Source organism: Mobula birostris, chromosome 2 (genome assembly GCF_030028105.1).
Source record: "Mobula birostris isolate sMobBir1 chromosome 2, sMobBir1.hap1, whole genome shotgun sequence".
NCBI lineage: Eukaryota > Metazoa > Chordata > Chondrichthyes > Myliobatiformes > Myliobatidae > Mobula > Mobula birostris.
In genome coordinates this window covers 7,150,187-7,171,151 of record NC_092371.1, presented here as the reverse complement: position 1 = coordinate 7,171,151, position 20,965 = coordinate 7,150,187, and the positions used below count along the sequence as shown (strand labels likewise).

Here is a 20,965-nt window from a genome sequence, read left to right as displayed (position 1 = left end):
AGACCACACCAACTGTCCCCTAACTCCTCCACCAAACTGCACCGATCCCACACGTCATTGGGATGTGGGAGCACCGGTGGAAACCCACACGATCACTGTGAGAACGTGTAGACTCCACACACACAGATACACAAACTCGCCGTTCCCATGCTGGCGTGGTAGCAGTGTTGCACTTAGGGACTGGACAGGGAACTACTCTGATTTTTGCCCTGCTCTTGTCCACTGAGGTGGAAGGCTGTCTAGAGGCAGCTCTGGAACAGAGGACCAAAGTTCTAGATCCCAAGTCATTGGGTATTGTTAAAGCGGAGGTGGGTAGGTTCATGATTAGTCAGGGCATCTAATGTTACAGGGAGAGTCACAAAATGGTGTTGAGAGATACAAAAAATCTCTGATGGATTGGGGAAACAGACTCAATGGAGTCTGATGGAACGGGGAGTAGAGTCAACGGGAGTCTGATGGAACGGGGAGTAGAGTCAACGGGAGTCTGATGGAACAGGGAGTAGACTCAACGGGAGTCTGATGGAACGGTGAGTAGACTCAACGGGAGTCTGATGGAATGGGGAAAGACTCAACGGGAGTCTGATGGAACGGGGAGCAGACTCAACGGGAGTCTGGTGGAACAGGGGAGTAGACTCAACGGGAGTCTGATGGAATGGGGAAAGACTCAACGGGAGTCTGATGGAACGGGGAGCAGACTCAACGGGAGTCTGATGGAACGGGGGAGCAGACTCAGCGGGAGTCTGATGGAATGGGGAAAGACTCAACGGGAGTCTGATGGAATGGGGAGCAGACTCAATGAGCCCAAAGGCCTAATTCTGCTCCTATGTCTGATGGTCTGATGGGTGTGGGGTGACGAGACAGCAGCTCCACTAGGTGAAATGATCAGAGTTACATCTATTGCAGGTGAATGCTACCTCCAGCTCAACACGCTTTGCCTGAATGTGATTGCTTTTGTTATCCACTGGCACTTTCAGGGAACTGAAGGTGTGGGGCGTTCCTCCCGGTTTTTCCAGTGTGGGATCGATCCATAGCTGGGCAACAGAACAGAAAATATGGTGTTACGCAGCTTGGACCGTACACTCTGACCAACCACACTACCAAAGGGATCCACCCCTTCCCATTCACTCCGACCATCCACACTCCCAAAGGGATCCACCCCTTCCCATTCACTCCCAATGGGACCCCACCCCTTCCCAGTCACTACTCCCAATGGACCCCACCCCTTCCCGTTCACTCCCAATGGACCCCGCTCCTTCCCATTCACTCCCAATGGACCCCACCTCTTCCCATTCACTCCCACCGCCCATACTCTCAATGGGACCCACCCCTTCCCATTCACTCTCATCGTCCACACTCCCAATGGGACCTACCCCTTCCCATTCACTCCCACCGTCCACATTCCCAATGGGACCCATCCCTTCCCATTCTCTCTCATCGTCCACACTCCCCATGGGACCCACCCCTTCCCATTCACTCCCACCGTCCACACTCCCAATGGGACACCATCCCTTTCCATTCACTCCCACCATCCACACTCACAATGGACCCCACCCCTTCCCATTCACTCCCACCGTCCACACTCCCAGTGGGACCCACCCCTTCCCATTCACTCCCACCGTCCACACTCCCAGTGGGACCCACCCCTTCCCATTCACTCCCACCGTCCACACTCCCAATGGACCCCACCTCTTCCCATTCACTCCCACCGCCCACACTCTCAATGGGACACCACCCCTTTCCATTCACTCCCACCATCCACACTCCCAGTGAGACCCACCCCTTCCCATTCACTCCCACCGTCCACACTCCCAATGGGACCCACCCCTTCCCATTCACTCCCACCGTCCACACTCCCAATGGGACCCCACCCCTTCCCATTCACTCCCACCGTCCACACTCCCAATGGGACCCATCCCTTCCCATTCACTCCCACCGTCCACACTCCCAGTGGGACCCCACCCCTTCCTATTCACTCCCACCGTCCACACTCCCAATGGGACCCATCCCTTCCCATTCACTCCCACCGTCCACCCTCCCAATGGGACACCATCCCTTTCCCATTCACTCTCACTGTCCACACTCCCAATGGGACACCATCCCTTCCTATTCACTCCCATCGTCCACACTCCCAGTGGGACCCACCCCTTCCCATTCACTCCCACCGTCCGCACTCCCAATGGGACCCCACTCCTTCCCATTCACTCCCACCGTCCACACTCCCAATGGGACCCCACCCCTTCCCATTCACTCCCACCATCCACACTCCCAATGGGACACCATCCCTTCCCATTTACTCCCACCGTCCACACTCCCAATGGACCCCATCCCTTCCCATTTACTCCCACCGTCCACACTCCCAATGGACCCCATCCCTTCCCATTCACTCCCACCGTCCACATTCCCAATGGACCCCATCCCTTCCCATTCACTCCCACCGTCCACACTCCCAATGGACCCCACCCCTTCCCATTCACTCCCAATGGACCCCATCCCTTCCCATTCACTCCCAATGGATCCCATCCCTTCCCATTCACTCCCAATGGGACCCACCCCTTCCCATTCACTCCCACTGTCCACACTCCCAATGGACCCCATCCCTTCCCATTCACTCCCAATGGGACCCCACCCCTTCCCATTCACTCCCAATGGACCCCACCCCTTCCCATTCACTCCCAATGGGACCCACCCCTTCCCATTCACTCCCACTGTCCACACTCCCAATGGACCCCATCCCTTCCCATTCACTCCCAATGGACCCCACCCCTTCCCATTCACTCCCAATGGACCCCACTCCTTCCCATTCACTCCCAATGGACCCCACCAAACCAAACCAAACACCCACTCACCGAATTCCCGGGTGGGACGTCCGCGTCGCCGTGTTGATGCTCGTCTGCTGCTCGCTTGTCCAGCAGCTCGGAATCCACTGCAAGCTGCTCAGGGTCTTGGTCTGCGTGGGCACGAGGTCGGAGGTCAGGTTTTGAGGGACACAGACAACCACCAGGTCACCGCACCGAGGAGGTGGGGTGGGGTGGTTCTGCAGAAAGCTTCCCTCTCATGCACACGCGGGGAGAGGGGGAGGAGGGAAGGACGAGGGGAGGGATGAGGAGTGGCGAGAGGATGCGAGAGTCCCAGGATTGGGGAATTAACCCTTTAGATCGGGGTGTTTATCCCACTCACACCGCAAGCAGCTGGGGACGCAAGCAGTGTGGTGGTGTTGGGGGTGGGGGGGGGGAGGTGAAGGCTTGCAGCAGACACACAAACCACTCCCCCCTCCCCAGAACAGTGCTCCACGCCCCTCTCACGTCGCAGGAGCCCACGGCTCTCCTCACTGACTATCAGCTAACCTCCCTCTCCCCAACCCCCTGCCCCCTTCCCAAAGCCCCTCCTTTGGGAAAGTCCCATCAAGTCCTAGCCCAAGCTGGGTAAGGTCCCAAATCCCAGCAGGAATCAAACTCTTTCCTCCCCTTCCCATTCACTCCCACTGTCCACACTGCCCACTTCCGGGGAAGCCTCTCCTCCAGCATTAGTTAACCCCCCAACCCACGCGATCACTGGTAAAATCTCATGCGTAAATGGCTCTATTCAATTTTCTCTTAACCAGCTCTGATCCAGCAGATTGGCATCCAATCATGGGGTGGGGGGGGGGGGGGCGGGGAGAACAGGATCATCAACCACGCATTTACTCTCATTTTATTCCCCAGCACGCTGGCACGTGGCCAAGTGGTTAAGGTGTTTGTCTGGTGATCTGAAGGTCGCTTGTTCGAGCCTTGGCTGAGGCAGCGTATTGTGTCCTTGAGCAAGGCACTTAATCACGCATTGCTCTGTGATGACACCGGTGCCAAGCTGTATCGGCCCTTGCCCTTCCCTTGGACAACATCGGTCTCGTGGAGAGGGGAGACTTGCAGCATGGGCAACTGCCAGTCTTCCATACAATCTTGCCCAGGCCTGCGCCCTGGAAACCTTCCAAGGCGCAAATCCATGGTCTCACGAGACTGACGGATGCCTATTCTACTTTATTCCCCAACAACACCCCTCAGATTCTACCCCCCTCCACCCACACACTAACGGGAGCACCTTGCAGTGGCAAGTTAACCCACCAAACCTGAACGGCGTTGGGATGTGGGAGGGAGCAGCAGCACGCCGGGGGCGGGGGGGGGTGAAACCAGGTGATCACAGAGGGGAGTGTGCAGACTCCACACGCTCGCAAACACACACACACACACACAGTGTCAGAGATGGGGATTGAACCCAGGCCCCAGGGCTACAAGACAACACTTCTACCCACTGCGCCACAGGGCTGATCGCCTAAATCCCCAGCCGATTAGGGATCAACATACCAGAGGCTGGACAACTCTGGTATCTCTGTATCGCACCTGGCCGTGTACAGGCAGTAACAGCTTCGACCAGGGCTAGCCTCAAGCAGGCAGAACTTAATGGCCTCATACTGTGGTGGGAACTCGAGGGAGGAGCAAGGTGGCTCAGCTGGTTGAGAGGTGCTGCAATAACCTTGCCTTCAGAATCAGCAAGACCAAGGAACCAACTCTGGTCTTGATGGAGGGGGAGTCTGGAGAACACACACTGGTCCTCATCGAGGGGTCTGCAGTGAGAAAGGGTGAGCAACGTCAGGTTCCTGGGCGTCAATATCTCCGGGGACCTGTCTGGGGCCGGCATACAGATGCACTCATGAAGGAGGGACGTCAGAGTCTCTCCTCTGCAGGGAATTTAAGGAGCTTAAGTATCGAAAACGCTGACAAACCTCTACAGTGCAGAGCATGCCGACTGGGTGCATCACGGCCTGGTTACGTCAGCGTACAGGAACACTCAGAGTCTACAGAGACCAGTTCCATCAGGGGTAGAGTTCTCCGCCATCATCGGACGTCTACAGGAGGCGATGTCCCAAGGCAGCGACATTCCTTCATCAGGGACCCCACCATCCAAGCCGTGCCCGCAAGCAGGAGGTACAGAAACATGAAGAACCTGACCTGAACAGATTCTTCCTCATTGTCATCAGCTACCTGATCTATAAACATCTTCCCCTTCTTCCTCACTGCCATCGGGCACCTGATCTATAAACATCTCCCTCTTCCCTCCCCTCGTGTTTTACAAATTATCACAGGAGCAGAATTAGGACATTTGGCCCATTCCATCCCTCTCAGGCAACCCTCACTAATCAAGAACCTATCAACCTCCAGTTTAAATACACCCAGTGACTTGGTGTCCACAGAATCTGTGGCAGTGAATTCCACAGATTCGCCACCCTCTCTCAATTTAAGTTTTTAATGTACTGTGCTTAAAAAACAAAAGCAGCTTATTCTGACAGCACTTAAATGCCAGCCCAGATATTAAACCCAAACCAGAATCAGGTTTAATATCACTGGCATAGGCACACATTGTGAAATTTGTTGGTTTGCATTGCAATACGTAGAAATAAAACCTCTTAATTACAATAAGCATATTAAAAATAAATTAACTAAGCAGTGAGAGAGGGAAAAGAATAGTGAGGTAGTGCTCAGGGATTCATTGCTCATTCAGAAATCTGATGGCAAAAGGGAAGAAGCTGTTCCTAAAACTTTGAGAGAGTGTCTTCAGGCTCCTGACCCTCCTCCTCGATGGCAGCAATGAGAAGAGGGCATGTCCTGGGCGATGGGGGTCCTTAACGATGGATGCCGCCCTTTTGAGGCATCGTGTTTTGAGCGTGTCTCGATGCTGGGGAGGTAGTGCCCGGGATGGGGTTGGCTGAGTTTACAACTTTCTGATCCTGCGCAGCGGCCATTCCACACCAGACAGTGATGCGAACAGTCTGAATGCTCTCCACAGTACATCTGCAGAAATTCGCTAATCTTTGGTGACAGACCAAGCCTCCTCAAGCTCTGAATGAAACATAGCTGCTGTCGTGCCTTCTTTGTGATTGCATCGATACGGGTAGGTCCTCAGAGACGTTGACACCAGGAACTTGAAACTGCTCACCCCTCCCACTGCTGACGCTGACGCGGACTGGTGCGTGCTCCCTCCGCTTCCCCTCCCTGAAGACCAGAACTTGAATGCTGCAGCCCTATTCACGAGATAGCGAACTTAGACCAGAGCCAGGAGAAGAAGACCCAGAGTTTGCCAAGCAGGGAGACAGGGGTCAGTGGCACATCCAGTGAAATAGCTCCACGCACACACACCCACTAGCCGGTCCCGTTACTCACCAGGTCTGCGGTGGGTAGCAGGACCTGAAAGTGAAGTACAATGGCTAGTCACACATCGAACAGGTAGCCGTCTTCCCAGGAACGTACCCCCATCCCCACTACCCCTCCCCTCCATGTCTCCCTCCCACGGACTCTGCCTGGAGAGAGCAGCCAATGTAACCGAAGACCTCACCCACCCTGGCCATTCTCCCTTCTCCACGCTCCCATCGGGCAGAAGATATAAAAGTCTGAAAGCTCGTACCACCAGGCTCGAGGACAGCTTTTGCCCTGCTGTGATCAGACAGACCTCTCAAACAATCAAAAATATGCTCCGAATCTACCTCGCTGTGGCCCTTGGACGTTACTGTCTGACTGCACTGTGCTTTCTCTGTAAATGTAACACTCTGCATTGTTTTCCTTTTTAGTACTTTGACGTACTTACATCTATCTTGACAGCAAACAAGCAAAAAGCTTTTCACTGTATCTTGGTACATGTGACAATAATGAACCAATTGAACCATCTTTCTCTGTCTGAAACATTGCCCGGCTCCGTCCTAGTCACCCCAGCTCAGTCCCCACCCTGTCGAGGTCTATCGCAATCATTCAGGTTTCAGTAAGATCCCCGATCCGTCCTCCTGGGATTGGTTTTAAAATACTCTTGGTCACAAAAGCGATCAGCCAATCAAAGGCCTCCTTCCAACCAGCTGCACAACAGAAAGAGGTCTTCTGAATGGCATTTCCCAGGGTCAAGGATCAAAGTTCATTGGAATCAGCCATTGCCAAGCCAGGTTCAAGGGCAAAAAAGCTCATTGGGAGCAGCTAAGGTCGAGGCTCATTGAAAATGGGTGACAATGAGAAGAGGGTCAAGGGTCAAAACTCCATGAAATTGGATGATATCCAACCAGGTCAAAGCCTATAGCAAGTAGATAATACTTAACCAGAGTCTAGGATCAATGATCAATGAAAGTGACCAACAAATGGAGTCAAAGGTGAAAGCTTATTGGGCACGGCCAATGTCAAAGTTCAACAGTGAAATCTCATTGGAAGCCATGAGTCAAAGATCACTGACTCCTAATGAGGGTCAAGGGTTAGAGCTCTGGAAGTAGATGATTCGATTAGGTTTCAAGTTAGGTTTATTTCCTGAATTTTAAGTTTAGTTCAGTGAATTTTACCTTCCTCTTCCAACAAAAATTGTGGAAAGTCACTGAGGTTAGCTAATTTACTCAAAATATTTAATCGAAGACAGGACTTTCACAGTGATTGGTAGGACCCAGGGGGAAGAGCTATGTTGTTGGGAGATTAGGGATTGTATTGAGAGCAACAGGGAACTGGCACAGGAGAGGAGATGAGACCCAGGACGGGTCAGTCAGGACAACATTGAACAGCAGACAGGCTCGAAGGGCCAAGTGGCCTTCACCCATTCCAATATTCATTTTACTTTCCAGAAGTGCTGACCCTTGAACCCCAAGTCTGACGCTGGCCGTTTTTAATGAACTTTGATCCTATCTAGCAACTACCTTTGAACCTTCATGTGAGGCTCTGACCAACATCAATTAAGTTTGGAAGAGTGTGGGAAAAATTATAACAAAGCTGCTGGGACCCGAGGACATGATTTAAAGGGAAAGGTAGAACAGGCTTGGACTTTATTCCCGAGAACACAGAAGACTGAGGGGAGATTTGATTGAGGTTTACAAACTTGAGGGTTATAGATGAGGTGAATGCTTGCAGGCTTTACTCCCTAGGTTGGGTGAGACTGGAACCAGAGGTCAAAGCTGAGGCCAAAAGGTAAAAATTTAAGTAGGAGCTTCTTCAGTCAGAGGGAGGTGTGAGTGTGGAACGAGCTGCCAGAAGAAGTGGTGGATGTGGGCTTGATTGCAACACTGAAGAGACGTTTGCACAGGTTCATGGTTGGTAGGGTTATGGTCCAGGTACAAGTAGACAGGACGAGGCAGATGAATAGTCCAGCATGGACTAGATGGGCTGAAGAACCAGTTTCTTTGCTGTAGTGTGCATAGTAGCATATCGGTTAGTGTAACACTTCACAGTGATCTGATGATCAGAGTTCGATTCCCACTGCTGTCTGTGAAGAGTTTTTACGTTCTCCCTGTGACCGTGTGGGTTTCCTCCAGGTGCTCCAGTTTCCTCCCACAGTCCAAAGATGTACAGGTGAGGGTTGCTGAGTTGTGGGCTTGCTAAGTTGGCACTGGAAGCCTGGCACCACTTGTGGGCTGCCCCCAGCACATCCTCGGACTGTTTATCAGTGACACAAACCAATACATTTCACTCTATGTTTCAACGTTTTGTTGTACAGGACAAATAAAGCTAATCTTTAAATCTTCATATCTGAGCCACAAGAATGACCTTTGACCCCTGAACCCTGATACTGGCCGCTGCCAATCAACTTTGGCCAATGAGTTGCTGCCGGTGTCGGGGACCCCTTGTCAGCGCTGGAGGTGAGAGGATACGATAATCCTCTGACCTTGGCCCTGTTCTGATGAACAGCCGCGCCCCCTCCCCTCTGACCAATCAACCCAGCGGTCAGTTACTCACCGAAGATCCCGAAGCCGACACCCACCAGCACCAGTGCCACCAGCAGGCACTTGTTCAGGGTGATCCCACCCCAGTCCTCCTCCTCGGCCGGGACAGCCAGTGCTGGACGTGGGCTGGGCTTTTCGGAGCTGGTCCTCTGCCTCCTCCGGACGCTCCCTGCCCCCTCCTGGGATCCCAGATCCTGGATGTCCTGCACATCTCTCACTGTTGGCGTCACTGCACGGAGACGGATGGGGCGGGGGTTTGATTAGGAAGATGCCGGGAAGCAATGTACACAGCAATATCCCACAGGCGTTACGGATCCTCACAGAGTTTGGCTTTCCTCTCGCGGCGCTCCCTCCTCTCGCCCCTCCCACAGCACAGCACATCCATATCACACCCCTCCCTCGGTCTTCCACCGGGCGAACCTGCCTGGGTCCTGCTCCCAGCCCCTGGGAGGGCTGGAAATCAGGACCATGGACAGGGAGAGCGATCCCATTGACACAATTGTCCTGGGACGGGCAACAAGGTGCGTTGAGGTAAAACAAATTAAATTTAAACCATTGCCTTCAAAAAAAACAGTGGGGGGGGGAGAAAGGCTGCTTGTTTGCACTGGTTATATAGATCACTTTGTTATACAGTGGAGTGAGGCTTCAGCAAAATTAATGAGATCTTAACTTTTAATGGGATCATAACTAACACAAATAAATCTCCCTTAATGCATCTAAAATGAACTGCACCCATCCCAGCCCATTTCCCACTGCTTTTACATATTAAGTGCACAGTAATACAGACAACATCACTGCCTCCCTCCACACCCTCCGTCCCATCACACACTCCCGGGGTCAGACACAGAGTGAAACTCCCTCTACACCCTCCGTCCCATCACACACTCCCGGAGTCAGACACAGAGTGAAACTCCCTCTACACCGTCCCATCATACACTCCTGGGGTCAGACACAGAGTGAAACTCCCTCTACACTGTCCCATCACACACTCCTGGGGTCAGACACAGAGTGAAACTCCCTCCACACTGTCCCATCACACACTCCCGGGGTCAGACACAGAGTGAAACTCCTTCCACGGTCCCATCACACACTCCCGGGGTCAGACACAGAGTGAAACTCCCTCTACACTGTCCCATCACACACTCCCGGGGTCAGACACAGAGTGAAACTCCCTCTACACCGTCCCATCACACACTCCCGGGGTCAGACACAGAGTGAAACTCCCTCTACACCCTCCGTCCCATCACACACTCCCGGGGTCAGACACAGAGTGAAGCTCCCTCTACACCCTCCGTCCCATCACACACTCCCGGGGTCAGACACAGAGTGAAGCTCCCTCCACACCGTCCCATCACACACTCCCGGGGTCAGACACAGAGTGAAACTCCCTCCACACCGTCCCATCACACACTCCCGGGGTCAGACACAGAGTGAAGCTCCCTCCACACCGTCCCATCACACACTCCCGGGGTCAGACACAGAGTGAAACTCCCTCTACACTGTCCCATCACACACTCCCGGGGACAGACACAGAGTGAAACTCCCTCTACACCGTCCCATCACACTCTCCCGGGGTCAGACACAGAGTGAAACTCCCTCTACACCGTCCCATCACACACTCCTGGGGTCAGACACAGAGTGAAACTCCCTCCACACTGTCCCATCACACACTCCCGGGGTCAGACACAGAGTGAAACTCCCTCTACACTGTCCCATCACACACTCCCGGGGTCAGACACAGAGTGAAACTCCCTCTACACTGTCCCATCACACACTCCCGGGGTCAGACACAGAGTGAAACTCCCTCTACACCGTCCCATCACACACTCCCGGGGTCAGACACAGAGTGAAGCTCCCTCTACACCGTCCCATCACGCACTCCCGGGGTCAGACACAGAGTGAAACTCCCTCTACACTGTCCCATCTCACACTCCCGGGGTCAGACACAGAGTTAACTCCCTCCACACTGTCCCATCACACACTCCCGGGGTCAGACACAGAGTTAACTCCCTCCACACTGTCCCATCACACACTCCCGGGGTCAGACACAGAGTGAAACTCCCTCCACACCGTCCCAACACACACTCCCGGGGTCAGACACAGAGTGAAGCTCCTTATACACTGTCCCCTCACACTCTCCCGGGGTCAGACACAGAGTGAAACTCCCTCTACACTGTCCCATCACACACTCCCAGGGTCAGACACAGAGTGAAGCTCCCTCTACACCGTCCCATCACACTCTCCCGGGGTCAGACACAGAGTGAACTCCCTCTACACCGTCCCATCACACACTCCCGGGGTCAGACACAGAGTGAAGCTCCCTCTACACTGTCCCATCACACACTCCCGGGGTCAGACACAGAGTGAAACTCCCTCTACACCGTCCCATCACACACTCCCGGGGTCAGACACAGACTGAAACTCCCTCTACACTGTCCCATCACACACTCCCGGGGTCAGACACAGAGAGGAGCTGTGCTGACTGAGCTGGGAGAAATCGAGGCAAAACTACTGGATGAAGTTCGTGGAATACTTTGGAGGTGGCTCTAAAATTCTCTTGGACAACTGAGTGAGTGACGGCGCTGGTGTGGAAACTCGGTGTGGAGTTTTACTGCCGGTTTGGGCTGGGTTTGTTGGCGGCTGCTAACTGCGTAGCTCCCAGCTGCGGCCGCTGGCAACTCGCCAGGAAGCCGGTTCGCTCCAAAACCGGAGGCAAACTCCGTCGTTCCCCCCCATTGACAGCGGGGCAACGTTCCTCCTCCATTATTTTCCTGATTTTCGTCCGGTGTCGGTGCCGGAGCACCTGGAAGGACGTTTCGGCCTCTCCCGGCCTGGGTCTCTGCAAGTCCGACGGAGCCTTTCCTGGCGCCGAGCCAGCGAGGAACTGTCGACTGCAAACTTTCCCGGCCAGTTATTCGACTCGTTCCAGGACTTCTAACCGGCACCGCTGTAGGATCCTCGGACTGGAAAGAGCGCCAGCATGCCGGACCGGTCTCCAGGGAGTCGCGGGCCTTCGGGGAGTTACGCAAGGGCGGCTGCCTCCCCGGCCTCGGACAACGCCCTGTTTCGGTCGGTGAAGGTGGAACATGGGGTGCAATGTATTTTGCGCCCTGGAATGACACTAGAAAAGTGTACGGAGGCAATGGAGGACCTTGTTGGGAAAGGTGGTATTCTGGCCACCGAGAAGGAGTTCGGAAAGGCGGTGTTTTATCTGGCGAATGAAGAGCTAGTGCACCGGGCCCTAAGCAGGGGAGTCACGGTAGACAACATCTTTTTACCGATGGAGCTGGTGACGGCCCCCACGCAACGTATCGTGCTTGGGCATGTTAAGCCTTTCATTCCAAATGAGGACTTGCTTCCCCCACTGGCCCGTTTAGGGCAAGTAAGGTCGAAGATTACTGCCATCCGACACCAATTTAAGAGACGCACCCTCCGCACCGTAATCTCTTTCCGGCGTCAGGTATTCATGCAGCTGGAAAGGGAGGACGATGTTGAGGGCCGGTTTACTGTCCGGCACGAGGGAGTGGATTATCAGGTGTACTGGAGCTCCGAGCGCCCGCGGTGCCATGCGTGCAGCGGGGTGGGGCACTTTCGGAGGGACTGTCCTGCCGCCCGGAACCCGAGGGAACCCACTTCGGGCACCAGTGCCCCAGCTACCTCTACCCCTGATCCTACTCCTGCGCGTGCGCCTGTGCCTGCATCTGACCCTGCCCCCGCCCGTGATCCTGCCCCAGCCCCTCACCCTGCCCCTGCCCCTGTCCTTACTCCTACGGTTGGGTCGGTCCCTGCTCCTCTCCCTGTGGTTCAGGTGGGGGATGAGGTGGAGTCTGTGCGGAGTAAGAAGGTAAAGAAGAAATCCAAACACCCTAAGAGGTCGACCTCTGAGGCCGCAGGGCTCACGCCCATTTTGCCTGAAGTGGAGCGTGGGGCTCGGGGAGGTGCGCAAGCAGACGGGGCGATGGAAACAGAAAGCGCCGCCCCATCGGTGAAGCCTGCACCTGTGTGCTCCTCCGGCGTGAAGAGGAGAAGGGAGCGTTCCCGCAAGAGGGCAGGGGATGAAGATGCGGGGGAGTCCCAGGAAGGGGTGGGAATCCGGGTAGGGGTTGGTTCTAAACCTGAGTCCCCAGATGTAGCCACCAGTCCTGGGGTAGATGGTGTGGTTGTGCAAAAAGCTTGTGATAGCCCTGTTTGCACAAATGAGGCAGCCCTGGAGGCCTCCACCCAGGACCTACAAGTCAGCGCCTCTCTGGAGGCAAGTGTACTGAATAATGTAAGAGGTGACGAGACAAAGCTCTCTCATTCTCAGCACCAGGCTGCTTCTGAATCCCTTGGACCAAAGGTGCCGGGTTCCCCTCTATGCCTGCCCCCTGGGGAGGGCGATATTCTGTGCACGTCGACCCCAGCAATTAATGACTTGCAGGGAGTCCCTGGGGATTGTCCCTCCGCTGTCGCAAATGTGGATGAGGCTGATGCGACGGTGGAGCGGGCAGGTAAGAGCGAGGTGCCCGCTGCGCGGTATGGGTCACAAGCGCAGCCATCTATTGGAACATGCGGGGAGGCCGATGGGGATTCTGTCTGCAGTGACGGGTTGGAGGGGGACTCTTTTGATAGTGAAATAATGGACATCCTCACCCCTCCTGAGAAGTCCCCATTGATACCTGTAGAGGAAATTAAGCATTTCATTCTCACCTCTGAGGGTGCCAAGCACCGGCCTCAACTAGCCTCGCTACACTGGCCCAGCATGCCGAGGCTGGTGAAGTCCCTGCGAGTCATCCTCAGACGGAAGGGAAAGGGAAAGAGGAATGCGGTGGCGGGGAACGACAGACGGCAACTAAAATCTTTCCTAGATGACCTAGTAAGGGACATCAGAGGGAGAAGCAGCCTCACTCCTACGGGGGATGGTGGGTCACAGGGTGTCGCTGGTACCGCTCGAGCCCGGAAGGCAAAAAGTATCCTCGCTTTCTTTCCGGTCAGTGTGGTGGAGGGCGCCTCCGCTCTCACCGAAATGGGCACAGCTGCTGAGACCTAGTGTGCTCCCGCCATGAAGCTTACCATAGCTAGTCTCAACGTAAACGGCAGCAGGGGTCCTCTTCGCAGGCATAACAATCTCTCAGCCCTCAGGGATGGGCGGTATACGGTGAGTTTCCTGCAGGAAACCCATACCATCCCTGGGGACGAGTCTGCTTGGCTCCTGGAGTGGCGGGGCGGGGTCTACATGAGCCACCTCAGCTCCATTTCTAGCGGGGTGGCGGTCCTGTTGGCCCCGACCTTCCAGCCAGTAATTGAAAGAGTCCAGGACGTTGTGCCCGGCCGTCTGCTCCACCTGGTTGTGCGCCTGGATGGCGTACCATTGCATTTTATCAATGTGTATGCTCCCAGGCGCGGTGTGATGCAGACGCACCTATTCTGCCAGCTGTCCACCCTGCTGAGCTCCATCGATCCTGGGGACTGCGTCATCCTCGGGGGAGATTTCAATTGCACCCTCGAGGCGGAGGACCGTTCGGGCCTCCAACGCGACCCAGCATCGGCAAAAAAGTTAAAGGAGCTAGTCGGCTCCTTTGACTTGGTGGACAGCTGGCGGAATCTTCACCCCAACTCTAGCGCCTTCTCGAGAAGGTCTAGAGAAGGAGGTTCCAGGATAGACCGCATTTACATCTCTCGGGCCTACGTCTCCCGCGTGTCGGCGTCCTCCATGCGGCCGGTGTCGTGCTCGGATCATCACCTTGTGTGGATGGAATTTATTCCACTACACCCTCGGGTGGGATCTGGGTATTGGCTTTTTAATAACCGGCTGCTGGAGGACAGCCAATTCCGGGATTCGTTCCGAGCTTTCTGGGTCTCCTGGAAGGAGAGGCGGAGAGAGTTCTGCTCCCTACGGCTATGGTGGGATGTGGGCAAAGCCCACATCCAGTTTTTATGTCGGGAGTACACTAGGGGGTCGACAAAGAGGCGGGGCTCTGAGGTTGAGCGGCTTGAGAGAGCGTTGCTTGACCTGGAGTCCCGCCTCGGTCCGACCGCTGGAGACCAGCAGCTGTGGCAGGAATACCAGGAGAAGAAGGATGCACTAAGGAACCTGCAGCTCCAGCAGTCCCGAGGTGCATACGTGAGGTCACGGATCCAAATGCTGCAGGATTTGGACCGTGGCTCACCCTTCTTCTACTCGTTGGAGAGGTGGCGGGGTGTTCAAAAGCAGCTAGTGGAGCTGCTGGCTGCTGATGGCTCCTCCATCATGGACCCTGATGGAATTAACAATGAAGTCCGTTCATTCTATCGGTCCTTATTCTCGCCTGATCCGTCAAATGCGGAGGCGTGTAATGAGGTCTGGAAGGATTTGCCTAAAGTCAGCCCAGAGGACGCAGTGCATCTGGATGCCCCCCTGACTCGGGAGGAGCTGTCCACTGCCCTTCGGCAACTCCGGAGGGGCAAGTCCCCTGGTTTGGATGGACTGAGTGTTGAGTTTTATCAGGCTTTTTGGGATGTCCTGGGGGATGATTATAGCCTTGTCCTAGGGGAGAGCCTAGCCACTGGAGAAATGCCCCTCTCATGGCGAAGAGCTGTTGTGGTCCTACTGCCCAAGAAGGGAGACCTCCGCCTGCTAAAGAACTGGCGGCCGGTCTCCCTCTTGTGCGCGGACTACAAGATCTTCGCCCGGGCAATGGCCAACCGTCTGGGTTCGGTAATTGGACAGGTGGTCCATCCTGACCAATCTTACACAGTCCCGGGCCGCTCCATCCAGGACAATGTCCACCTAGTACGGGACCTGATCCACCTACTCCAGGAGACTGGGACCCCGGCAGCGTTTCTTTCTCTTGACCAGGAGAAGGCTTTTGACCGGGTGGACCACAGTTTCCTGGTGGGCACCCTGCAGGCTTTTGGGCTCGGACCACACTTTGTGGCCCGAGTTCGGCTCCTGTACTCTGCCGCAGAGTGCCTAGTTAAGATTAACGGATCATTGACAGGACCTATCCACTTCCGAAGAGGAGTGCGTCAAGGGTGCCCCATGTCCGGTCAACTGTATGCGATCTGTGTCGAGCCATTCCTCAGCCTTCTTCGGCGAAGGCTGACAGGTCTGGTTCTGCGCGAACCGGACATGGGGGTCGTCCTCTCGGCCTACGCCGATGACGTACTCCTCATGATGACAGACCCCTGTGACCTGCGGAGGATGCGCGAGTGCCAAGATGTTTTCTCGGCGGCATCCTCTGCCAGGATCAACTGGGGGAAATGTTCCGGACTCTTAGTAGGCCAGTGGCAGGTGGACTCCCTGCCGGAGGAGATGAGAGCTTTTGAGTGGAGCACCAGACGTCTTCTCTATCTGGGAGTCTACCTGAGTCCTTCTGGGGAGACCTGGCTGGCGAACTGGCAGGACCTGGAGACAAAGGTCATGGCCCGGCTAGGGCGCTGGTCAGGCCTTCTCAGGGTGCTTTCCTATCGGGGCAGGGTGGTGGTCATAAATCAGCTGGTGGCCTCCATGTTGTGGTACCGGATGGTCACCTTGGCCCCCCCTGCCCCTCTTGTCGCGAGAATGCAGAGGAAGCTAGTGGACTTCTTCTGGGGAAACAGGAAGCACTGGGTCTCTGCAGCGGTTCTGAGTCTCCCAGAAGGAGAGGGCGGACAGTCGCTGGTGTGTGTACGCACACGACTGGCGGCTCTTCGCCTCAGGACTCTGCAGAGATTCCTGTACGCCGAGCACCCTCCCAGGTGGCACGTGTTGGCGACTTTCTTCCGGAGGGGCTGCTGTCTTGCCGAAGATATGCAGCTACCACCGGCGGGCGTCAGCCGTGCTGGTTTGCAGAGGCTGCCAGGCTTCTATCAGGACCTACTGAGAGTCTGGAACATGGCTGCCTCTGGCAGAGGGCGGGGTCCTGGCCGACCCTTGCCCTGTCTCAACGGATGTCAGTGCGGCTCAGGTGTGTGGAACAACTCGGACTGAGCTGCTCGTCGGGCCCAGGCCCCACAGCCTTGCCCAGGAGCTGAATCCACACAACTTGAGCCGTCTTTCATCGACACCCACAATCCCATTCAGGGATGCAGGCAGGAGGTACCTTTATGGGCTGCTGCTCCACACCCTCCACCTCCTAGCATTTGTCCACCGTCCCGACACGCCATGGCGGTCGGTCTTTCCACCTGGAGGTGAGGGGGGTCCCCAATGGAAGTCCCTTTACAAGGGAGTCCTTCCCATGCACCTTGGGGATCTCGGCTGGAGGGTGCTGCATAAAGCGGTGCCCTGCAATAAGTTCTTTAGTTTGTACACGGATCTCCCAGCCGCGTGTCACTTCTGCGGGCTGGAGGAGACCGTGTACCATATGTACGTGGAGTGTGTGAGGCTGCAGCCCCTTTTCGCGTATTTGCGTGGGCTGCTTCTCGCCTTCTGGTTGCATTTGTCCCACCCTATTCATATATGGTCATCCAGTAAGGAGGGGGGCACAGAGGGATGAGGATGTCCTTGTCAACTTGCTCCTGGGGCTGGCAAAAATTGCCATCCGTGGCTCCTGGAAAAGGGTGGCAGGAGGTTCTCCCCGGGCGGACTGCCTGGCTATGTCTGGGGGGTATGTTCGTGCCCGGGTGAACATTGAAAAGGAATGCGCACAGTCCACGGCGACCGTAGAGATGTTCCGGGACCATTGGGCTCCGCGGGGTGTAAATGCCATCATTGATGAGGATAGAAATATATTGGTTTAACATGTATTGTCTGTTTGTAGTGTAGTAAATGTGTTAGTCACTGGTTTTGTAAATATTGTATAGCACCGACATTTGTAATAAAGAATTTTGTTTAAAAAAAAGGGTCAGACACAGAGTGCAACTCCCTCTACACCGTCCCATCACATACTCCCAGGGTCAGACACAGAGTGAGACTCCCTCTACACTGTCCCATCACACACTCCCTGGGTCAGACACAGAGTGAAACTCCCTCTACACTGTCCCATCACACACTCCTGGGGTCAGACACAGAGTGAAACTCTACACCGTCCCATCACACACTCCCGGGGTCAGACACAGAGTGAAGCTCCCTCTACACTGTCCCATCACACACTCCCAGGGTCAGACACAGAATGAAGCTCCCTCTACACTGTCCCATCACACACTCCCAGGGTCAGACACAGAATGAAGCTCCCTCTACGCTGTCCCATCACACACTCCCGGGGTCAGACACAGAGAGGAGCTGTGCTGACTGAGCTGGGAGAAATCGAGGCAAAACTACTGGATAAAGTTCGTGGAATACTTTGGAGGTGGCTCTAAAAGTCTCTTGGACAACCGAGTGAGTGACGGCGCTGGTGTGGAAACTCGGTGTGCAGTTTTACTGCCGGTTTGGGCTGGGTTTGTCGGCGGCTGCTAACTGCGTAGCTCCCAGCTGCGGCCGCTGGCAACTCGCCAGGAAGCCGTTTCGCTCCAAAACCGGAGGCAAACGCCGTCGTTCCCCCCCATTGACAGCGGGGTAACGTTCCTCCTCCATTGTTTTCCTGATTTTCGTCAGGTGTTGGTGCCGAAGCATCTGGAAGGACGTTTCGGCCTCTCCCGGCCTGGGTCTCTGCAAGTCCGACGGAGCCTTTCCTGGCGTCGAGCCAGCGAGGAACTGTCGACTGCAAACTTTCCCGGCCAGTTATTCGACTCGTTGCAGGACTTCTAACCGGCACCGCTGTAGGATTCTCGGACTGGAAAGAGCGCCAGCATGCCGGACCGGTCTCCGGGGAGTCGCGGGCCTTCGGGGAGTTATGCAAGGGCGGCTGCCTCCCCGGCCTCGGACAACGCCCTTTTTCGGTCGGTGAAGGTGGAACGTGGGGTGCAATGTATTTTGCGCCCTGGAATGACACTAGAAAAGTGTACGGAGGCAATGGAGGACCTTGTTGGGAAAGGAGGTATTCTGGCCACCGAGAAGGAGTTCGGAAAGGCGGTGTTTTATCTGGCGAATGAAGAGCTAGTGCACCGGGCCCTAAGCAGGGGAGTCACGGTAGACAACATCTTTTTACCGATGGAGCTGGTGACGGCCCCCACGCAACGTATCGTGCTTGGGCATGTTAAGCCTTTCATTCCAAATGAGGACCTGCTTCCCCCACTGGCCCGTTTAGGGCAAGTAAGGTCGGAGATCACTGCCATCCGACACAAATTTAAGAGACGCACCCTCCGCACCGTAATCTCTTTCCGGCGTCAGGTATTCATGCAGCTGGAAAGGGAGGACGATGTTGAGGGCCGGTTTACTGTCCGGCACGAGGGAGTGGATTATCAGGTGTACTGGAGCTCCGAGCGCCCGCGGTGCCATGCGTGCAGGGGGGTGGGGCACTTTCGGAGGGACTGTCCTGCCGGCCGGAACCCGAGGGAGCCCATTTCGGGCACCAGTGCCCCAGCTACCTCTGCCCCTGTTCCTACTCCTGCACGTGCATCTGCGCCTGCATCTGACCCTGCCCCCGCCCGTAATCCTGCCCCAGCCCCTCACCCTGCCCCTGCCCCTACCCCTACCCCTACTCCTACGGTTGGGTCGGTCCCTGCTCCTCTCCCTGTGGTTCGGGTGGGGGACGGGGTGGAGTCTGTGCGGAGTAAGAAGGCAAAGGGGAAATCCAAGCACAGTAAGAAGCGGGCCTTTGAGGCTGCAGAGCTCACGCCCATTTCGCCTGAAGTGGAGCGTGGGGCTCGGGGAGGTGCGCAAGCAGACGGGGCGATGGAAACAGAGAGCGCCGCCCCATCGGTGAAGCCTGCACCTGTGTGCTCCTCCGGTGTGAAGAGGAGAAGGGAACGTTCCCGCAAGAGGGCAGGGGATGTAGATGCGGAGGAGTCCCAGGAAGGGGTGGGAATCCGGGTAGGGGTTGGTTCTAAACCTGAGTCCCCAAATGTTGCCACCAGTCCTGGGGAAGATGGTGTGGTTGTGCAAATAGCTTGTGATAGCCCTGTTTGCACAAATGAGGCAGCCCTGGAGGCCTCCACCCAGGACCTACAAGTCAGCGCCTCTCTGGAGGCCAGTGTACCAAATAATGTAAGAGGAGACGAGACAAAGCTCTCTCATTCTCAGCACCAGGCTGCTTGGGAATCCCTTGGACCAAAGGTGCCGGGTTCCCCTCTATGCCTGCCCCCTGGGGAGGGCGGTTTTCTGTGCACGTCGACCCCAGCAATTAATGACTTGCAGGGAGTCCCTGGGGATTGTCCCTCCACTGTCGCAAATGTGGATGAGGCTGATGCGACGGTGGAGCGGGCAGGTAAGAGCGAGGTGCCCGCTGCGCGGTATGGGTCACAAGCGCAGCCATCTTTTGGAACATGCGGGGAGGCCGATGGGGATTCTGTCTGCAGTGACGGGTTGGAGGGGGACTCTTTCGATAGTGAAATAATGCACATCCTCACCCCTCCTGAGAAGTCCCCATTGATACCTGTAGAGGAAATTAAGCATTTCATTCTTACCTCTGAGGGTGCCAAGCACCGGCCTCAACTAGCCTCGCTACGCTGGCCCAGCATGCCGAGGCTGGTGAGGTCCCTGCGAGTCATCCTCGGACGAAAGGGAAAGGGAAAGAGGAATGCGGTGGCGGGGAACGACAGACGGCAACTAAAATCTTTCCTAGATGACCTAGTAAGGGACATTAGAGGGAGAAGCAGCCTCGCTCCTACGGGGGATGGTGGGTCACAGGGTGTCGCTGGTACCGCTCGAGCCCGGAAGGCAAGAAGTATCCTTGCTTTCTTTCCGGACAGTGTGGTGGAGGGCGCCTCCGCTCTCACCGAAATGGGCACAGCTGCTGAGCCCTAGTGTGCTCCCGCCATGAAGCTTACCATAGCTAGTCTCAACGTAAACGGCAGCAGGGGTCCTCTTCGCAGGCATAACAATCTCTCAGTCCTCAGGGATGGGCGGTATACGGTGAGTTTCCTGCAGGAAACCCATACCATCCCTGGGGACGAGTCTGCTTGGCTCCTGGAGTGGCGGGGCGGGGTCTACATGAGCCACCTCAGCTCCATTTCTAGCGGGGTGGCGATCCTGTTGGCCCCGACCTTCCAGCCAGTAATTGAAAGAGTCCAGGACGTTGTGCCCGGCCGTCTGCTCCACCTGGTTGTGCGCCTGGATGGCGTACCATTGCATTTTATCAATGTGTATGCTCCCAGGCGCGGTGTGATGCAGACGCGCCTATTCTGCCAGCTGTCCACCCTGCTGAGCTCCATCGATCCTGGGGATTGCGTCATCCTCGGGGGAGATTTCAATTGCACCCTCGAGGCGGAGGACCGTTCGGGCCTCCGACGCGACCCAGCATCGGCAAAAAAGTTAAAGGAGCTAGTCGGCTCCTTTGACTT

The 20,965-nt window shown here is 55.7% G+C and overlaps 1 protein-coding gene across 2 annotated transcripts in view; it reads right to left on the bottom strand.

Annotated features, from left to right (window-relative positions):
- Positions 1-20,965, bottom strand: part of LOC140211756 (uncharacterized) — a 43,857-nt gene that overhangs the window by 6,658 nt on the left and 16,234 nt on the right. For both annotated transcript variants that reach the window (XM_072281902.1, XM_072281911.1), the window contains 4 exons: positions 8,721-8,936; positions 6,192-6,215; positions 2,847-2,947; positions 915-1,031 (listed from right to left, as the gene is read on the bottom strand). In XM_072281902.1, the coding sequence (XP_072138003.1) occupies positions 915-1,031; positions 2,847-2,947; positions 6,192-6,215; positions 8,721-8,936 (458 nt within the window). The remainder of the gene's footprint in view (positions 1-914; positions 1,032-2,846; positions 2,948-6,191; positions 6,216-8,720; positions 8,937-20,965) is intronic.